The 15,121-nt window shown below is 50.6% G+C and overlaps 1 protein-coding gene across 1 annotated transcript; it reads right to left on the bottom strand.

Moving 5' to 3' along the window:
• Nucleotides 1-1,322: 1,322 nt before the first annotated feature.
• LOC141509987 (uncharacterized) lies at nt 1,323-14,612 on the bottom strand. The gene is made up of 6 exons (XM_074219914.1): nt 14,450-14,612; nt 14,016-14,273; nt 7,725-7,816; nt 7,324-7,480; nt 6,393-6,512; nt 1,323-5,270 (listed from the first exon to the last, which is right to left on the bottom strand). Exons 1-6 carry the CDS (start codon nt 14,610-14,612, stop codon nt 4,510-4,512), a joined length of 1,551 nt encoding a protein of 516 aa, XP_074076015.1. The 3' UTR covers nt 1,323-4,509.
• Between the last annotated feature and the right edge of the window lie 509 nt (nt 14,613-15,121).

Here is a 15,121-nt window from a genome sequence, read left to right as displayed (position 1 = left end):
TGGCATCCAAGGCCATCTCCAGGGATCCTGAACCACATCTGGTCACTGGACCCAGGTGACTCTGGAGGAGAAAGTGAGACTGGTGACTTAGCACAGCCCCTCTTCACTCCAATCCAGTTCATGTACTTCTCATGGCATCACCTCCCTGATGTCATGGTCTTCAAGAATGAAGGACAAACATCAGGTCTTCTTCTGATCATGCATAGCAATGGCCTTCAATACACGTCAGAAGAGGTCTGGCAAAGGTTCTGGATAAAGGAATACTCATTTCTTCAAGTCAACAATAATTCCTCTGAGCCAGGATCTGTGCTACAAAAGCCATGGTAAAAAGCGGTCCCCACCCTCAGCTCACAATTTAATGAAGGAGAAAACATGCACACACCTATGGACAAAGAAGATAGAGAAGGGATAAACTGGAGAGAATCTCAAAGGCAAGGCATCATAGTAAGAGAGATTTAGGGAAAAGCTTCCTGGAGAAGGTGGAATTTTAGAGAAGCCAAAGATGACAGGAGGCAAAAAGGACATGGGGGATAGAAAGAGAGAATACCTGGAGCCAGGATGTATCTTGTATAGGAAGAGCCAAGGACACCACATCACTGAGTCAAAGAGCAGGTGGAGGCTATCTCCATCAACAAAGTTTTGGATTGTTGGAGTCTTGTTGGCTGTCACGTCACCCTCAAACTCATATTGAATTTGCACTAAACCTCACAGACCCTCTCCAGAACTCTTGCTGTCTTTCCATGACTCTCCATCATAGGTTTATGATATTGGTTTGGTCCCCAAGGACCAAATTTTATATTGATCCCTCTTAAATTTCATCTTAATAGATTCAGTCCTATGCTACAGTCTGTCAAAGTCCTTTTGGGTCCTACTTGTCATTGGGTGTTCATCTGTCCCCTTCGTTTGGTGTCACCAGAAAAATGGTTTGAGCACAATCTTCATCTATAAAACTATGATTGAAAATACTCAAATGCTAATACAAATTCCCAGGACACTCTACTGTAGACTTTCTGCCAACTGCCATCAAACTACCCATTAACTACTGAAGTCCAACCACCCAACTGAGTTTGATGTATCTGATTACATTATTGTCTAATCCATACTTTATCTTCTTTTCCACACAAATAACATGAGATATTTTATCAAAATCTTTGCCAAAATCCAGGAAAACTGCACCTACAGCATTCCCTGTATCTATTAATCTAGCAAATGCTGTTACAAAAGGAAAGCATGTTAATCTCCAAAGACCTATCCTTGATGAAGCCCAAGAATCGGTTTTCCATTTTTGTTTTCAAAATATGAACAATTTTATTTATGTCTTAATAAAACAAATTGGACTCAAAGCCAAGTCCAGAGAAATTAGCAATATCCACTAGAGACTTCTATTGTTGCTCTGGGGAGGGTTCCAGCAAGGGCAGGTCAGGATTTGTTCCTCTATATTGGCTCTTCTACCTTCCCCCCAATTTTCTTGATGCAGATGATCTGTTTTAGTATTTTCCCAGGAATCCCAAGCTCAAGCATGCAGGTAGACTATCCTTTTTTTTTGAAAATCAGTTCTCTCACCTTTTCCACCCTTGTAATACCTCTCCCAGTTTCTATGATCTTCCAAGTAACACCTACAGTGGTTTAGCCAACAATTTTTCCTATTCTTTCAGGACCCAAAGATAAAGTTCATTGGGGTCAGTTGGCTCGAATTCAAGGGGAGTTTTCAAGGTGTTTTCTTACTGTCTCATTATTTTTCTTGGTTAGCAACTCCCCATGAATCATTTTATTATTAACAGTGTAAAGATTCATTGCTAGAATAACTGTATGGATCGATTAATTATCAAGATAATTCTCTAGCAGAATGAACTCTACCATGCTCTCCATGCAAAGGTTCTATCTACCCCTTCTCTATTCCTTTTACTTCCAATATAGCTTTAAAAGTTCTTTTTGATGTCTTTGGCTTCCTTCACCAGGTTAAGCTCATTTGAATCATTCATGTTCCCCTTTTTAGATGATTGTTCCAGGGTCTTATATTAATCTAGTTACCTAACCTTGCTCTCATCTCCTGCAAATTCCTTCTCATCATCTATATTGGTGGGTGAGCTGCTGATGCGTCTACACAGCATCTTCCATTTTCTTCCTCACTGTTTTTTTTCCCTTTATGATTTAATTCCTAAAACATTTCCTTGCCTCCAGTGTGGAATTCCCTTGAAGCATTTTACACATTGGGCTCCTATCTTTCCTTTGTGACATTTGAAGTCTGTGGTTACCCGTATTAAGTCTAAACTTTGGATCCCTCCACACTGTTTTCCCCCAAGTTTTCTGGTCCTAGATTGTCTCCCCTTTCTTTGCACATTCTATGTTCTGGTCAAAGTAGGCAAACTTGCAATCCTTATTTCTCATCTTTGCCTCTCCTTTGTTCATCTCATCTCCCAAGTCTGGAAAGTTCTTCTTCCGTGTTCCTCTGGTAAAGCCCCTCTCTTCTGAGACTTGCTCAGGGGTCATTTTCTTGAAGTCTTCCTTGATTTCTCACCCTCTAATTTTTCATAGACCTTCACCTGAACCTCACATTTGCATTTACCTCATCCCCCCATAATGGAAGATTAATAGCTGGAAGGGACCTGACAAAACTCTTAACCATATGATAAAAAAAAAAAATCTTAGAGGTTGAAGCCCAATCACAAAAATTTTTTAAATTTTATTTTTTCCAATTTAAGCATTTTCTTTCTCTCTCCCAACTGAACAGCAAAGTAAATCAAAATCCTTGTAATAAAGATAGTCAAGCAAAGGAAATTCATTTTTTCAGTGTCCCAAATATGTTGTTCCATATTCTGAGTTCATCACCCCTTCATCGCATCTGCTTTATGATTGGTCTTCTGGACTCCTTTGTCACTGCCTCATAATTCTTCAGTCTTATATTGTCTATCTTCATAACTGTTCACTTCACTAATTATAACTTCATAAAGATCTTTAAAGCTTCTTGTAAAATTGGCCAGTTAATCATTTCATGTCGCAAAAGATTATTGCATTATAGTAACATTTGCTAATTTAGTCATTCCCCATAGGTGGGTACCTCCTTAGTTTCCAGGGTTTTTTTGCTACTATAGGAAAAGCTACCATATTTTCTTTTTGTATGTGTGTGTGTATAGATTATATATATATATATATATATATATATATATATATATATATATATACACCTAAACATACACAAGCATCTATATACACATGTGTCTTTTTCCTTCGTTCTCTATGTGAGACAAATGACAAGTTGTGGTATTACTGACAAAGGATATGCAAAGTTTGGTGACTTTAGATAGGTAAAGGTCCAAGTTGCTTTCCAGAATGGCCAGCCTCATTCATAGCTCCATCAATACATTGGGATGTCTGTTTTGCCACAGCCCCTCCAACATTTGTCATTTTCCTCTTTTGTCACATTTGATGGGTATGAGGTAGAGACTAAGTTATATGATGGTTAATAACTTGAAATTTTCTTTGAAAATGTCACTCATGGAGTGGCTAGGTGGCATAGCGGGGCGGCTAGGTGGCATAGCGGGGCGGCTAGGTGGCGTAGTGGATAAAGCACTGGCCTTGGAGTCAGGAGTACCTGGGTTCAAATCCGGTCTCAGACACTTAATAATTACCAAGCTGGGTGGCCTTGGGCAAGCCACTTAATCCTGTTTGCTTGCAAAAACCTAAAAAAAAAAATTTCACTCAAATTTTTTTATTATTGATCAATTTGAGGAAGAGTTCTCATTTGTATAAATTGTAATAAGTTCCTTATATTTCTTGGAAATGAGACCTTTATCTGAAAAAAATTACTGAAGAGATTTTCCCCTGGTTATCCGATTCCTAATTTTAACTACATGGATTTTCTTTGTGTAAAAAATTTTATATTGTCAAAATTGTTCATTTTATCTTCTGTAATCATCTCCTTTGCTGGATCATGACTTTTTCTCTCATGTAAAGAATTTTGTTGTGAGTCCCTATGATAACCATCATCTTTTTATGTCTACGTTATGTATTTATTTGGAACTTAATCTTGTTAATGTGGTGTGATGTTGATCTATGCCTATTTTCAGCCAGAGTTTTCCAAGTGCCGCTTTTATTACCCCAGTAACTGGGACCAATGCCATTAACTTTTTATAGAGGAGGCCCTAAGGGCCAGAAAACTGAAGTTAGTACACAGCAGGGTTGAGCTTCTGAGGTTCTTTGAATTCAAAACCAGTATTCCTTCCAGATGGCCCCATGGTTGTTCTGATCAGAGAAGAGGATGATCCGGGAAGGTTGTAGCTGGGCCAGGTCCTTTCACCCCAAATACGACAGTCTTGACAGTAGAGCGTGCGGCCTCTTTTCCATGTCCCTTTCTCTACCCCATCCTTAGACTATAAGCTTATTTAGAAGAAAATCGGTAGTGCTTTGCCTTCATGACCTGAAAGAACTCAATACTCAGTAGGTTGTTAGGAAGGATAGATGACTAAATGAATGAACAAATGAGGTAGCGGGCTTTGGGGTTCTTGGCCATCATTCTGGACGATTCGAGGATACTGTTCCTCGATGGACTCTCTGATGGACCTGCAGGTTGGAGCTCTGTTTGAAGCCTTTCCCACAGATCAGACACTTGTAGGGTTTTTCGCCTGTGTGGACACGCTGGTGGACGTGCAGGTGGGATGTCTGGCTGAAGCCTTTCCCACACTCAGCGCATATGTAAGGTTTCTCCTTCATGTGGGTTCGTCTGTGGATACGAAGTGTGGTCTGGTGGCTGAAGCCTTTCCCACAGTCAGCACAGGTGTAGGGCTTCTCCCCTGTGTGGACACGCTGGTGGATGTTCAGGTTGGATCTCTGGCTAAAATCTTTCCCACAGTCAGGACATTTAAAGGGTTTTTCACCCGTGTGTGTTCTCTGGTGGCGGACAAGTGGAGATTTGCAATGAAAGCTTTTCCCACAGTCCCTGCATCTATATTGTTTGGGCCCCTTGGTCAGTACTGGGAGGTCTTTCCAGGGGCCCTTCTCTTCCAAGTATTGAGGTGACTCTGACTCACTGGGGAGAGCTCTCTGTTGGGTTGAGACCTCTCTTTCTCCTTTTTCAGGGGGGAGTCCAATGGAGATGTTTGCAGCCACAAGGTCATTCTGAGGGCCAGTGGGGACACAAGGGCTTGTTGGCCTTCTCACTGCATCCTGCCCTGGTGGTGGTGCCTGGTCCTGAAGGGAGGTGGCAGCTTGCAGAGTTCTATGTTGGGGGTCATTCTCTTGAAGATTCTCCTTACAGAGTCTCTTCCCACAGCCTGGAGGGAAAGAGGACTCAAGTAACAAGGAAACAGAAGCCTCCAACCCACCCTCTTAGGGAAGTTGCCAGGAGGGCAAAGTCAGAAGGGCCATTAAGTGTCCCTGTGGCCAAAGCTTCTAAAACCCTTGGCTCATGTTTTCAGAGACCCAGAAAGGGACTTTTTTAGGTTTTTGCAAGGCAATTGGGTTAAGTGGCGTGCCCACGGCCACACAGCTAGGTAATTATTAAATGTCTGAGGCCGGATTTGAACTCAGGTACTCCTGACTCTAGGGCCGGTGCTCTATCCATTGTACCACCTAGCCACCCCCCAGAAAGGGACTTTTCCAAAGACATAAGACCACCTTAGAGAAAAGACCTTTTAGAAAGTAGTATAGCATATAAGAAGACTGGACTTGGACCCAGAAGATCTGGGTTCAAATCCTGCCTCTGACATTAACTAGTTCTGTGATTCCAGGCAAGGGACTTAATTGCTCTGAGCCTCAATTTCCTTATCAGTAAAACTGAGATAATAATACCTGCTGTAACCTGAGGCTCAAATGAAATGTTTCGCAAACCATGTTATGGAGGTCAAGCCCCTCTTTTTGCCCAAAACAAAGGCTCAGGGAGAAGAGAACCCAGCCAGGGCTGTCCTAGGAGGAATGAGAGACCTATAGCTGAGAGAGAGCCTCAGCTCCCCCAGGGGTGCCCTGTGGGATCCTGACCCAGCTAGGAGCCTCAGACCCCAGAGAATGAAGGGAAGGAGGGACACAGAAGTCCTGTCTGGGATGGGGTCACAGGGATTCCAAGAGGACTTGTGTCCATGGCAACACAGAATCAGGACTTGTTCATGTCCCTGGGTGGAAGGCATCAGATTGGCTGGCAATGCCAATGACCCCAGGCCAATTGAGATATAGTGGGGGGAGGTCAAGTGGGTGGGGAGGAGCAGGGGGAGGGGGGTACCCAGCTGTGTATGAGAGGCCTCCACCCAGTGAACCTTCAAGATGGACTGTGCCTCCTGAGCAGCTGAGGGTGGCTGCTGGCAGAACTGACCAACATCTGCCTCACTCAGCCCGTGGACACGTCCTCCCTCCCTGTGGAACCACAAGGCAGGCTGGGTGAAGACCAGGGAGAGCTTCCTCACCTGATTGGGTTCCTCCTGCTAAGCTCTCCTCCTGGAGAGGAGCCAAGCAGGGCTGCCCATCTTTGGCCTCCTCCTCTCCATCAATCAAGGCAATCAGATCTGGTTTGGGGACAGGGATTCCTGTTTGGGAAAGGAGAGGGAAAGAGGGAGATATAATGGCCCTGCAAGCCCCAAGCTGGCAGTCTGGGTGGTATCCATGTCAGGGCAGAGGCCAACTCAGGGAGACCTCCAGCAGGGGCCCCTTCTGCCTCTGTGCCTGTCTGTCCCTTCCTCAGGACCTCCTCTCTCCAGGCCCACAGCTTCTCTGTCTTGTTCATTCTCCACTTGCCACATGCTTCCTAAGTTCCTCCTCCCAGGCCCTGCCATTCTGCCTACTGTCTATCCTCCCCATGGCTCCTCCCCTCACTTGTCCTACTCCTTCCCTCCCACAGCCGCCTTCCAGTCCTCCTCTGCCTGTTCCCATCTCTTGTCCTCCTCTCTGCCTCAAGCCCATGGTCTTGGGAAAGAGATAAGGAGAATGGGGTGGGGAAGGAACCCGGCCCTAAGGGAAGGACCAGCTACTTGAACAATCCCTCAAATGCCCCCCAATGGAGTTCCCCACCCTGCAGTGTGGTCCGATGGACAGAACTCAAGGGGGAGGCAAGGAAGTCTGGCCAAGGTCACAGATGAAGCCATGGGATGGGGAGACAGAAGTATGGGGGAGAAAGAGAAGGAGGACAGCCAGGAAATGACAGCCAGAGGCTCGGATTGGATTCCAGGCCCTGGCACCCACTGGCTCGGTAACCTAGGCTTTGGGCCTCTGTTTGCCAGTTGTAAAAAGGGACAGGCGTCCATGCTCTCCATGACCTGAGAGTGACGAAGAGTGATGGAGACAAGGAGCAAGATGGAGGAGCGGGATGCAGGGACACGCTCCAGCCCCCTGGGGACTCACCCAGGGCACCCAGATGCCCGTAGCTCTCCCAAAGCACATCCCTGTAGAGCTCCTTCTGCTCAGGCCTCAGGAGCCCCCACTCTTCCCATGAGAAGCTCACAGTTACATCAGCAAAGGTTAAGTCCGCCATGGCCACGAGGGAGGATCCTGTCTGGGGCTGGGAGTTGAGGAGATTACTTTCAGAGGCCCTGATCTGCCCCAAGTGTCAACAGGGGGCAGAGGGGATGAAAGGTCCTGAGCCAAAAGTAGACACAGGGAATTGGGAGAGGAAGGCAGACAGAGACTCAGGGTCATCCAGGGCACAAGAATGAAGGCAGAAAGCGAATCAGGACAGAACTAGGAGACAACCAGCCCAGGGGTTGGGGTTAGGGGTCTGTGTGGGACAGGCACACCCAGCTCACCTGATGCCTGGCTCTGGCTGGTGGCCCCTCCAGCCCCTCATCTCTTCCATTCAGCTGCTCCGGCCACAGCAGGATTTCAGACATCTGTGGACCTGGGCGGGGGGAGAGAATGGGGAGCCTGAGAAAGGGACGAATGCTTCCAAGCTCCCCTTTCTGTCACCAGCCCCTGCATCTGGAATCTTCCTCATAGACTCCACCATCCCTTCCTCACCCCCAACCCTGACCTAAAGAAATTGACATTTCCCTCAGAGATCTCAACTCTGTAGAGATCTTCAGATTATCAGATTTAGAACTGACTAAATCCCCCCCAAAATCTTCTGGGGGCATCACTGAGCTTAGAAAACCAGGCCCAGAGTCAGGAAGATTTATCTCCCTCATTTCTAATCCAGCCTCAGACACTAGCTGTGTGACCCTCTTTGCCTCAGTTTCCTTAACTGTAGAATAAGAATAAGGGGTCTATCTTTGGCTCATATATTTGTTTGGTGCTTTGCATATAGTAAGAGTTTCCTAACTGATTGCTCCCTTGCCTTCCAATTACAGATGAGAAATTAAGAGAGGGACTGAGCCCCTCTACACTGTCCCTGAGTGATCCTGTCATTGCCCACAGGTGTCTACACAGGCAACCCCCAGGGCTATACCTCTGGTTCTGATGTGCATCCTACATATCACAAACTGCTTGTAAGGCATGCCCCAACTCGATGCATCCAAAGAACTTCCCTGTTCTGTTGAGGGCACCATCATTCTCCCACTCACCTGGGTTCATCAGACACAAGTCATCCTGCCTCCTCATTCTGACCTCCCCCAGGTAAACCAGCCATTGAGAATCCTGACCTTCCTATCTCAAGGCAGAGGCTTGAACTGACTGGCCCCTTGTAGTCCTGAAGAAAAATCTAGAAGCTTCACAAATCACCAGGGAAGGAACCCTGGGTAATCCCAGAGTGCTTAAAGAGACACCCACATTTTTTTAAGAGATCAAGAAGGCAAAGATAGCAGCAGCCATACTGGGGGAAACAGCCCCATCTGTCCCACTGAGGGTGGCACAGGAACAGCAGCCAAAAAGAAAAACTGAGGAAGGCTATAGAAGGGATAGAGGGGAGCCACCGAGCCCTGAGAACATCCTGGGCCACAAGACTGTTCAAAGGCCAGAAGGAAGATCCCCCCATCCAAAGTCAACCCTTTACTCCTGGCCCCTCCCCAGGCCTGTCCAGTTACAATGTCCGTCATCCATGGGGCTTGCTTCTATTACCTAAAAGTCATCCTTATCTTGATTTTCTCAAGGGTGAGGTAGAGACATTTTGAAATGGAACAAAAAAAAACAAATGCCAGTATGTTTGAGATTTTCCTAACCTGGGGCTCTGAACGACTGGGTTTGCACTTATAACTTTGGGTACTACTGGTCCTGGTGCTAGGCCTGGAATAAGGAAAGACCTGAATTCAAATCACTTACTGTGACACCCTGGACAAATCACTTAACCCTGTTTGCCTGTTTCCCTCATCTGCAAAATAAACTGGAGAAGGAAATGGCAAACTACTCAAATATCTCTGCCAAAAAAATCCCAAATAGGGTCACAAAGTCACACAGGATTGAACCACTACTAATATTAATACCACTGCGAATCAGCGAGTGGAGGGCTACCCAGGCTTGAGGAGCCTCTGAGCCCCCTAGGCTAAAAATGATCTCAGTGGCATAACAAAGCTTGACCAATTAGAGAATGGTGAGGGCAGAGGGGAGACAAGGCAGGTCAGGCCTCGGTGAGGTTCCGATCCAGTCATTCCACAATGAGGGCTGCAGGTGGGATCTGACCTGGACTGGCTGACCCTGCCACTCTGACTTGCTTGTAGCGCTATCTCAGCCACTGCCAATTTGAGGCTCTCAAATGAACTCTTTCCAATATGCTAAAGGCAGGCAGCTAGGTGCGCAGTGGATAGAGCACCAGCCCTGGAGTCAGGAGGACCTGAGTTCAAATCCAACCTCAGACACTTAATAATGACCTAGCTGTGTGACTTTGGGCAAGTCACTTAACCCCATTGCCTTGCAAAAAAAAAAAAAAAAATATGGTAAAGGAATGGAGGCCCTCCCCATCCCTCTAGGATAGTATTTGCTGATCTCCTCACTGACCAAGGTTCAAATGCTGACCACATGAATCCTTCTCCACTTTGGCCTTCAAGGCCTCCTTGGAATATCTGCTACTCCCACAAAGATCACTACCTTAAATCTCAGGAAACTCCAGACCAGGGGATCTGAGCCCAAATCCCATTATTTGTTACTTCTTTAGGTTATAGAGATAACCCAAGGGCTTATTCCTTCTAGTACAGCTGCCCATGAGCCCCTACTGGTTTGCTTCCAGTTTTAATCAGCCAGTAGACAGCCATCCATTTTAGAAAAAGGTGCAGAATTGGTATAAGTATCCCCTGTCCAAATGTATGGGGCGCCCTCTCTCACAAGCCTACTCAAGGGGGGATTTGACACTAACCACAGAGAACTCAGGGAAGCAAAAGAAAACTCCTGGGCACTACAAGTCCTGGTTTGCTCCATCCCATCACTGTACTGGCCTCTAGCCCCACTATTAACCTCCTCCCTGAGGCATCTCTCTTGATACATCTGTCTTCTTTTGTCATGTCTGTTCTCGGGGTCTTTCTCTTCTCCCTGGCTGGATCTGTTGTGAATGGTCCAGCTTCCCCAAGACAAGTCAAAGAGGTTGATGTTAGTGTTAAGGGCTCCCCATGGGAACGGCACCAAGGGCATCCTCTGGCTCTCCACAGACCTCTCGCTGAATGGAGACACCATAGGACATGGACAATCTTGGTGAAATCTGGTGGACTCCCCCTTCTTCCCATTCAGCCAGCCATGTGAATGGTTCAAGACCTCATCACCTTCCTCCTGGAGGACCTCCAAATCTACCCACAACTATCCTAAAGTATGTCCTGCCAGCACTCCATATTCTGCAGTGACTCCCTATTGCCAACAGAATAAATCAGTCACCCTCTGGTTTTAGCATCTGAGGTCCTCTGAACTTCCTTCCAAGCCTTAAAAATGTATTATGCCTCCACACCTGCCTTCTTCTGGGGCTCCCCTCCACTGTGCAATCTCCTGCTGCAATGACTTTGCAGGGGATGTCCCCCTGGCCTAAAATGAAGTCCTCTCTCCTCCACCTTTTATAATCCTGTTTCCTTAGATGCATGATTCAAGAACCAGTGTCTATATGAGACCTTGTGATTCCCATGACCCTGTATTGTTTTCCATACATCTAAACATAGAGATATTGGAGGCAGCTAAGTGGCATAGTGGATAGAGTACCAGCCCTGGAATCAGGAGGATCTGAGTTTAAATCTGGTCTCAGGCATTTAATCATTGCCTAGCTGTGTGGCCTTGGGCAAGTCAATTAACCCCATGGCCTTAAAATAAAATAAAAAAGATATGATATTGCCATCATCCTCCACCTCCCATTCCATCAGACCATCTTGGAAAGTAAGGACCGCTTCACTTTTGTCTTTGTAGCCTCAGCACACAGCAGCAGCTTAATAAATGTTTGCTTGGGGGGCAGCTAGGTGGTAGAGTGGATAAAGTACCGGCCCTGGAGTCAGGAGGACATGAGTTCAAATCTGCCCTCAAACACATAACTGTGTGACCTTGGGCAAGTCACTTAACCCTGTTGCCTTAAATTAAAAAAAAAATTTTTTTAAATAAATGCTCTTAACAGACTCTGTTGGGGGGGTGAGGTTGGGAGGAAATTGTAAAATACAAAACATAACAAAATGAAAATATAAATCAATGCTTGCTTGTGTGGCTTGGGTTGATGGTTTTGAGGCTTCAGGGGCCATCATCCAGACTTCACCCTGTGGCCCCTAGCAGGAAGGAGGCTTCCTCCTGCATTAGCCACCAACTCCCTGGCATGGTATCCGGCTGAGAGCATTTGATCTGGTACCAGGGGCCTGGGGATGAGACAGTGCTCAATCATGACCTCTGTGATTTGGGGCCAAATGCGAAGTGACAAGAGTCATATTATCAAAGGGGTCAAGTCACCAGGCCCAAGTGGACCACATGATGGCCTCTGAAAGAACGAGCTGGTCAGAGGCACCTGGGACCCTGTGGAGAGGGTGGAGAGGCCAGAGCTGAGCATTTTAAGCCAGGGAGCTAAACCTCAGTTTCCAATAAAATTCCAGAGTCTATTAGTAAAGGGTCAGTTTTAGAACTTGGGCCTTAGTCTGAGCAGGTTTGTGCTGGGAGATTATTCACAAGATTGTGAACAATCCCTCATGCTGTTCATTGGTCAAAACAACTGAAAGTGAGTGAGGCTAGAGGACAGCTTGGTGAATGCCGGCCTGGCGGAGGGGATCAGACCCAGAGTTTGTCTGCAGGTAGGTACGGATCTATGTCATGTGCTTTCCTCAGTCAAAGGTCAGCTCCTGGAAGGCAGGGATCTTGTTTGGGTTCTTTTTGTGTCTCCAATATTTTGAAAACAATAGGTGCTTAATAAATTAACTTGGAAAGGAAGTCTCTCATGAAGTGCCACTGGGCTCTGCAGCCAGCTACATTTAAAAATTTTTTTTTTAATTTTTATTTATTTAAGGTCATGGGGTTAAGTGGCTTGCCCAAGGCCACATAACTAGGTAATTAAGCGTCTGAGGCTGAATTAGAACTCAGGTCCTCCTGACTCCAGGGTCAGTGCTCCATACACTGCACCACCTAGCTGCTACTCTACTTTGCATTCTGATACGCGTTTCTGTATCAAAGCAGAGACAGAGCGTTGCAAAAACGCTGGATGATAGAAACAAGATCCCAAAGGATCCAGTCTGTTAGGAAGACCTCCAACAGAGAATCACCTTGAGCACAAAGAGAGGCAGGAATGGCCCCTCTATGTGCCTGTCCTTCCTTCTAAGGCTTCACCCACGATCTCTCTGCAAGGTGGCTCTTGTCCGTGAGAGGAGGTAAATGAAGGGGGCAGCTAGGTGGTGGCTAGAGTCAGGAGGACCTGAGTTCTAATTCGGCCTCAGACGCTAACAATGACCTAGCTGTGTGATCTTGGGCAAGTCACTTGACCCTAACTGCCTCAAATAAATAAAAAAAATTTAAATCATTAAAAAAAGAGATCAGGTAAATGTGCAGGAGAGGGAAGTCCAGGTCTGTGGAGTATTGTTTGAAGGCTTCTCTTGTGGGCTACATACTCCTGCAGGCTAGCCCGGTGACGGGAGGCTCCTGACTAGGCTTCAGACCCACCAACTCTTCTGGAAGTGGGGCAGTGGACTAAAGGCCCAGAGCAAAGGGCGCCCCACGGATTTGGTTCTCATAGACGGGAGCAGGAACGTAGGGAGAGACCGTAGGAGAGAAGGAAAGCGGGAACAGATGATCATTTAGCTAAAAAAAGACGAGGGTAGGGGCAGCTAGGCGGTGCACAGGCCCGGGAGTCAGGAGGCCCCGAGTTCGAATCTGCCTTCAGACGCTTAGTAATGGCCCCTAGCCGTGGGACCTTGGCTAAGTCACCTAGCCCCGTCGTGGGGAGGGGTCTTCAGGGGCTGCAGCGCGACGGAGGAGCCCGGGGCTCCGGCCAGGGAGCGGCCGAGGCCAGGGGCTGCTGGCCTGGCCCGGGAGGCCGGGCCGAGTTCTGGGCAGCCCCCCGGGGGGCCCGGGGGCGAGGGGGCCGGGGGGCCCGGGGGCCCGGGGGGCCCGGGGGCGGGGGGGCCGGAGGGGCCCGGGGGGCCCGGGGGGCGGGGGGGGGGGGGAGGCGAGGGGGCCCGGGGGGCCCGGGGGGCCCGGGGGCGGGGGGGCCGGGGGGCCCGGAGGCCACGGAGAAGGACCGGCAAGGGGAAGCCTCTTGGGGCCGGCGGGCCCCAGAGGGCAGAGCCAGGGGCAGGGGGCGCGGGCCAAGGCCGCCGAAGCCCGAGGGAGGGCGCCCCGGGCGCTGCCAGCCCGGCCTCCGCTTGGCACTGGCCCGGGCTGGGGTGCCGGCGGCCCCGGGGGCCCTTCCCTCGCCGCCCCGGGGCCCCGGGCCGGGCCCTGCGGCAGGAGGCTCCGGAGCGGCTCCAGGACCAGCAGCCCCGGCCGCCGCTCCTCGGCGCCCGCAGCCGGGCCTGGGCCTCGCGGGCCGAAGCAGGCCCCGGGGCCGCCCTGCGCCGCCCGGCCCGGGCGCTCGGGGGAAACTGAGGCCGAGCGCGGGCAGGGCCGGGGCCGGCGGGGGGCGGCCGCGGCGAGAGCGCGGAGGCGGGAGGGCGCGGAGGCGCCGGCGGCGGGCGGGGAGCGTGCGGGGCGCGGGCGGGGGGCGCGGGCGGGGCGGGGGCGCGGCGGCCACTCACCTCGGCTCCGCGGGGCCTCCTCGGCCCGCCGGCCCCCGCGCCGCCGCCCCTCCCCCACCCGCGCCCGCGCCGCCGCCCCTCCCCCGCCTCCACCTGCAGACACGCGCGCCCCGAGCACGGCAGCAGTGAGTGCGGGGCCGCGGGGAGGCCGGGGGAGAGGGGAGGGGACGGAGGGGGGGCGGGGAGCAGAGCCGCCGGGGGAAGGGGAGAGGGGGGAGGGGGCGAGGGGGAGGGGAGGATGGCAGCGGAGGGCAGGGGCTGGGGGAGGGGAGGGGAGGGGGAGGGGAAGGCAGGCGGGGGGAGGGGAGCGTAGTGGAGCCGAGGGGGAGGGCCGGGAGGGGGAGAGGCTGCGCTGGCCCCGCCCGCGCCCCGGCCCCGGCCCCGCCCCCCCTCTCCCGGCCCGGCCCCGGCGGCGGCGCCGGCCGCTTATTGGCCGGCGGCCGGCACGTGCTCGCGGGCCGCGGCTTTCTGTTGGCGGACGCCTCCAGAAAGGCGCCCGAGTGTCTTCCGGGAAACGTAGTCCGCCGCGGCGGCCGCGTCTTCCCCGGTGACGCGCCTGCGTCTGAGCCTGTCCTTGGGTCTTCTCGGCGTAACCATGGCTCCGGGGATCCCGTCCAATCACGTCGGCGTCGCTCCGGGCGCGGGCGGGGGGGAGGGGCAGAGTGCCGAAGGAGGACGCCCCGGGAGCGGGCGGGGCCGTGCCAGTCGTGCCCTCGGCCCTCGGCCCCCGGGCACGCGGGGGAGCTGAGGCGCAGAGCGGGGGCTTGTGGGGCGGGGTGGCCGGGCCTCGGGGCCTTCGGGGCGCGATTGGAAGCCGCGGCTGGAAATGCCGCACAGGTGCATCGGGGCATTTTCATATAAACTGCCCCCCGCCCCCCGCCCAGCCACACCCGTATCGATCAAGATGGGTACAGGGCGGGCCGCAGGGCCTGAGTTCCAATCTCCCGTCTCCTAACTGCGTGAGCTTGGGCGAGTCACTTAGCCCCATTACCTTGAAAAACTCCAAAAAAACTAAATAAAATAAATTTTCAAAACCCTACGGTGTAGGGGTCAGCTAGGTGGCACAGTGGACAGAGCACCGGCCCTGGAGTCGGGACCTGAGTTCA

This window comes from Macrotis lagotis, chromosome 1, assembly GCF_037893015.1.
Source record: "Macrotis lagotis isolate mMagLag1 chromosome 1, bilby.v1.9.chrom.fasta, whole genome shotgun sequence".
NCBI lineage: Eukaryota > Metazoa > Chordata > Mammalia > Peramelemorphia > Peramelidae > Macrotis > Macrotis lagotis.
The sequence above is the reverse complement of the archived record's forward strand: the minus strand, read 5'-3'. Positions and strand labels throughout refer to the sequence as shown.

What these genes read in the sequence shown, in the direction of transcription:
- LOC141509987 (XM_074219914.1), bottom strand. Translation starts at nt 14,612, where the DNA reads ATGGTTACGCCGAGAAGACCCAAGGACAGGCTCAGACGCAGGCGCGTC. An exon ending in CGAGCACGTGCCGGCCGCCG is followed by an intron (nt 14,274 to 14,449) that starts GCCAATAAGCGG and finishes CCCCTCCCCCAG; the next exon opens with CCCCTGCCCTCCGCTGCCAT. An exon ending in CAGCCAGAGCCAGGCATCAG is followed by an intron (nt 7,481 to 7,724) that starts GTGAGCTGGGTG and finishes CTCAACTCCCAG; the next exon opens with CCCCAGACAGGATCCTCCCT.